General features: G+C 41.0%; 1 protein-coding gene across 1 annotated transcript; it reads right to left on the bottom strand.

Moving 5' to 3' along the window:
• Positions 1 to 5,060, bottom strand: asb12a (ankyrin repeat and SOCS box-containing 12a). The gene is made up of 2 exons (XM_085999051.1): positions 3,960 to 5,060; positions 1 to 1,668 (listed from the first exon to the last, which is right to left on the bottom strand). The coding sequence occupies exons 1-2, from the start codon at positions 4,807 to 4,809 to the stop codon at positions 1,535 to 1,537; spliced, it is 984 nt and encodes a 327-aa protein (XP_085855177.1). The 5' UTR covers positions 4,810 to 5,060; the 3' UTR covers positions 1 to 1,534.
• Positions 5,061 to 5,501: the final 441 nt, after the last annotated feature.

Genomic DNA, 5,501 nt, shown 5'->3' with positions numbered 1-5,501 from the left:
TTGTCCTTCTTCATGTCCATTTATTTGCATAATAAGACACAGTCATTCAATCTCTCTAATGTATCCTATACTTTATAGAGTACATGGGAACAACATAATATTTCTTGGTAATTATTCAAAAATGGTGATAACTCAAATTTCAAAATAATTTGTGTTTTTCTTACTTTCTATTTTTCATAGTCCATTATTCAAACTGTACATATTTTAAAGTAGGAGAGACACTCCATTTCTTTTAATGGAAGCCTCTTTTTGTTTTCTCCCCCCTCCCATCTAATTTCCTTCCCTTCTGGCTAGGGTATGGTTAACCAGGCCACCAGTGGCACTTGGTACCTCACATAAGTAACCATATTTGTAAGCCTAGACATTTGTCAGCAGGCACCTCGACTGTGGAGGGCATCACAATTCTGTCCTCACCCGCTGCCCACACACCTGCACATAAACAAATAATGGCAGTGAAGGAGAAAATGACAGCACTGAGTTTGAGCCTGCTTTTTCAATTGTAGATGTAATCAAATAAATAATTAATGAAACAGTTGAATAATTAAATATACTATGTGTCTTCGGAGCGGACAATGTGACCCATCAATCAGCTCAAGCACAAACCAGCTCAATCAGCTCCGATGGACGGGTCACATTGTCCGCATGCCCGATACGAGACTCCCAAAACAAGCGCTCTACTCGGAGCTCCGGCACGGCAAGAGAGCCCCAGGTGGGCAGAGGAAACGTTTCAAGGACACCCTCAAAGCCTCCTTGAAAAAGTGTAACATCCCCACCGACACCTGGGAATCCCTGGCCCAAAACCGCACAAAGTGGAGGAGAAGCAGCCGGGAAGACGTCGAACACCTCGAGCCTCTTCGCCGGGAGCAAGCGGAAGCCAAGCGCAGGCAGCGCAAGGAGCGCACGTCAACCCAAGCACCCCACCCACCTGCCCCTTCAACCACCGTCTGCCCCACCTGTGACAGAGACTGTAGGTCCCGCATTGGACTCATCAGTCACCTGCAAACTCATTTTTAATGTGGAAGCAAGTCATCCTTGGTTTCGAGGGACTGCCTAAGAAGAAGAAGACTAGTGTCTTATATATTAAATAAATAGAACATCACTTTGCAGTATATGTTGTTCTTTCTAATATAATTGTCTAAATGTTTTGTGATTTACTCTATTGTAAATGTGCATTGTTTAACAAAAGTTTCCTTTTAAATAATTTATGAATTTTTTGTGTAATAACTTAATACACTATATTCAAGTTAAATTAAGAAATTCTACTGGTAAAGGGTGAGAAAAAGCCTGAATTTCCCATATGCGCTCCTGAGAGTGCAAAGCCAGAATATTACCTCTGTAATACAACACGCAAAACAAATACAACCTATGATAATCCAGTTGGTTTGATAACCATTGAAGTAAAATGCTCTACTTGTGTCTAACTCTGTTGCAGATGAGATCTAACCAATTTAAAATTTAAGATCACATGGTAAAAATAGACTTTGGGCCCAATTGGACACAAACCATATAAATCAGTAAAAGCTCAACAGTCAGCTCAGATCTGGTGTTTCACATAGTTTTTTAGGATTGGTGGTATATCCAGCTGGTCTATGGAATGTAGTCCACTTGCTTGTTTGAGATACTTGCGGATGGTTATCCTAGACAGTGACATCAAGCACCTCGGTTGAGCTGGAATCAAAAATACTTTAGGTCAGTTTCTTAGCTCAACAATATATGTAACAATTTTGGTGATTTTTTTTACAATTCAAACCTAGTTGTTGAACATAAGGGCCCCGATATTCCTCTCCTCTCCTGCACCTGGGCGCAGGTCTGACAATGACCTGAACTTCCATGTTCAGGTTATTAGCATTGGTCCTTTACCTAGAGTCGGGTGGGAATCCACAGCAGTAGTGTTCTCCAGCCCCGAGGGTTCATTACGGACCTTTAAAAAAGTGCTATTTACCTTTTTTAGCCTTCCTTGCTGCCTGGCCTCTCAGGTTTTCTGATTTGAAAGGGGCCAGACACAAGCAATCCTCCACATCTTCAGAGCAACTCCAGAAAATCCCTGGACAATATAAAAGGACCAGAAACCCAGCAGCATGTGTCTCTGTCCTTTTTACCTCTCCCTTGCATGTAGGAGTTGAGTGGTCCCTAGGAGAGGAAAATCTCCCCGAAGATGGTAAGGAACAGAAAATGGCCTGAAAAGTATATCCCTTTTCGCAGATCAACCCTGGCTTTCTACCATCTCACAATATCCCTGAAGTTTCTCTCTCCAGAAACATGTCCAATTGTCTATATTCTATCCTATTACACTGTCTACATCATTGTCCTTCCTTGGTAACTTGTTCTATTGGTAGAATAGCGTGCTGACAACTCTATTACCACTTGGGTGTTTAAGTTCCACCTGACCTCTTACCAACTTTCACATTTTTAACCTGTGTTCCCTGGTTCACCTGGATCAATTTTGTCAATTCCCTTCATAATCATCAAAATATCATAGGAGCAGGCCATTCAGCCCCTCAAGCCTGTTACGAAATTCAATTAGATCACGGCTGATCTGTATCTTGGGTCCATTTATCCGCTTTGGTTCCATATCCCTTAATACCCTTGCCTAATAAAAAATCTATCAATCTCAGTTTTGAAATTTTCAATTAAGCCAACATCCACAGCTTTTTGGAGGAGAGAGTTCCAGATATCCACTAACATTTGTGTGAAGAACTGCTTCCTGACATCACCCCTGAATGGCCAAGCTCTAATTTTAAGGTTATGCCCCCTTGTTCTGCACTCCCCCACCAGAGCAAATAGTTTCTCGCTATCTACCCTATCCAATCCTTTAACCATATTAAACACCTCAACTAGATCCTTAATCCTTTTAATTTAATCCTTTTAGCCCTGGTGAATCTGCGCTACACCCTCTCTAAGACCATTACATCCTTCCTGAGGTGCGGTGCCCAGAACTGAATGCAGTACTCCAGATTCGGTCTAACCAGAGCGCTATACAACTGCAGCATAACTTCCCCCCCTTTGTATTCCAGCCCCCTTGAGGTAAAGGTTAACATTCCATTCTCCTTTTAAATTATTTTTTGTACCTGTCCACTAATTTTTAGTGATTTCAGTACACGGACCCCTAAATCTCTCTGCTCTTCCACAATTCCTAGCTTCTTACCATTTAGAAAATACTTTGATCAATCTTTCTTAGTTCTAAAGTGGATGGCCTCACATTTCCTCACTTTGCACTCTATCTGCCACAGTTTTGCCCACTCACTTTAATCTATCAATGTCCCTTTGCAACTTTCTGCTCCCATCTAACTACTGATTACACCACCTAACAGTGAAAGAGAATTTTCTGCTGTTTTTTCTGACCTTATGATAAGCTGGTATTTCCCCAAAGGCCACTAATCTAGGGAAACTTGCCATCTATTTATTTCCAGATTTTCTTTTTAAACTAAATTTAAATTCGCAAGCTGTCATGGTGGGATTTAAACTTGCGTTCGCTGGATTACATTACTAAACCCTCTCAGTTAGATTAAAAAACCCTAAATAAACTTATTTTAACAGTTTCACTTCCAGATAGTCCAACTGTCAAAACTTTCTTGTCCAGAAGTCAATCACCACATTTTACCACAAATAAATGAATGAATGAATAAATAATGGGATTCTAAAGTCATTTTTAATATGGAGAGTTCCTCTACATATCTGCAATAACATGCAAAGTTCGAATGACAATTTTGGTTTTGAATAATCAAGTTATCACCACAATAATGAAAGTCTAGTTAGCAGCTGATGAGATTGATCTCTCCAGGTTTTATTTTAATATTTTCTGAAAAGTTAAAAGCCTGGTTCCTCTCTTTTTACTAACTTGCAGTTTCGTGAGAAAACACAGCACTTATTGAGCAATTACTCTTCAATTAATGCACCAGACCTGCTGCTTAACAGTATTACCTTTTGATATAGAAACGGCAATTAAATTTGTTGCTTACCTCTAGCTCTGGTTAGAAGTTTAAACACTTCATTTTGGTTTATATTTTTATTTGCAGGGAGATCTGGTAAATAAAGGTTTGCTCCAAAGTCTATGAGCAGCTGTACATATTCAGCCCCACAGCCATATCTGAAACACATCTCCAGAGTCGTTTTTGGTGGTTTAATTCTTGCCAGTAGTCTCTCCTCAGTGCAGTTAAAATCTGGGTTGGCTCCATACAAGAGAAGAAGACGAAAGCAGTCAAAGTGCCCATACACCAAAGAAAGATAGAGAGGACCACTGCAAGCACAGGGATTGGAGGCCCAATCTGGCATCTTGGAGCGAACATTGACTTCTGCCCCGTGCTCCAATAGTTCCTTTAAAATCTCCATCTCCCCTTCTCTGGCAGCAATCAGAATAGGTGAGCTGTTGTTATATATACTCCCATTGGGATTAGCTCCTGCCCTAAGCAAGGCTTGGACACAATCCAAATGCCTGCCGCTAACAGCAGTGAACAAAGGGGTTTGAGCCTTCACATCCAAACTGTCAACCTCAGCACCATGGGCTAGGAGGACCTCCAGACATTTCAGGTGACCCCTAGTAGCTGCTAGTCGAAGAGGGGTTCCTGGAACACCCCAGCCACTCCGGCTATTAATAAATCTTGTGTACCTCTCCTGGGATAGAAGTTCAGCTAACAGTTTGTCATCGTCTTTAGAGACTGCTTGGTTCAGCTGACTTCTTTCTCCATTGTCATCTTCTTCATCCTTTCCCTGGAGCATGGAAAATATCTTGGAGATGTCCACCAGGCTCATTTTCACAGGCCACATAATCTCCAGTTCCATATCAATGAAAGATCTTCCACTCAGACACATCCAGACATAATTCTTTCTGGCCACTCCTTAAATTTTGCTGACTGTTAACGTAGTCGGTGATGTAAGAGAACAACAGTAATGAAGTTAGATACCAAAATGTTCTATTGCTTCTCCACTGATCAGGTAATGCACAGGAAAGTCTTCCCAAATAGACTTTTGTAACCAAATTCTTAAATAGATCCAAACAGCTTGCTCAGTCTAGTAACCCACCCAAGTACCAGAACAAATGTGTCTGAACAGTGATCCACAGGGCAGGCTAAATTTAGCCCTCACGTCCTTCCTTACTTGGTCAGACCTACCAGTGTGGGTAAATATAGATAGGTGACAATGTGTGTGCCTGTGTCTGTTTGAGTGAAGGCAGGGGAGGGAAGATGTGGGAGGCTTAAGTGAAATAAGAAAAACTATTCAAATATAACTGCAAACAGAACATGTGTGGCTGTCATTAAAATACAATTAGTAAATACAAACAGAAAGTAGGAACAGTTGGCATTACTTCCTTAAGTAAATAAAATAAATTAACTACTTCTGAGTACTCTTAAAAAAATGCTTGAGACCCTCATTTGGTGTTAATGGTCTTAGGCAGTGATGCAAATGTGATAATATAATCGCAGAGTCAGGTCCCAATCTAACTCTGGAATGCAGCATTGTGAAGGCTCCTTGGAAGGCAATCATACACGGCTTCAGTTTGATAA

This window comes from Somniosus microcephalus, chromosome 1 (genome assembly GCF_052327205.1).
Source record: "Somniosus microcephalus isolate GS21.2 chromosome 1, FLI_Smic_1.0, whole genome shotgun sequence".
Lineage (NCBI taxonomy): Eukaryota > Metazoa > Chordata > Chondrichthyes > Squaliformes > Somniosidae > Somniosus > Somniosus microcephalus.
The sequence above is the reverse complement of the archived record's forward strand: the minus strand, read 5'-3'. Positions and strand labels throughout refer to the sequence as shown.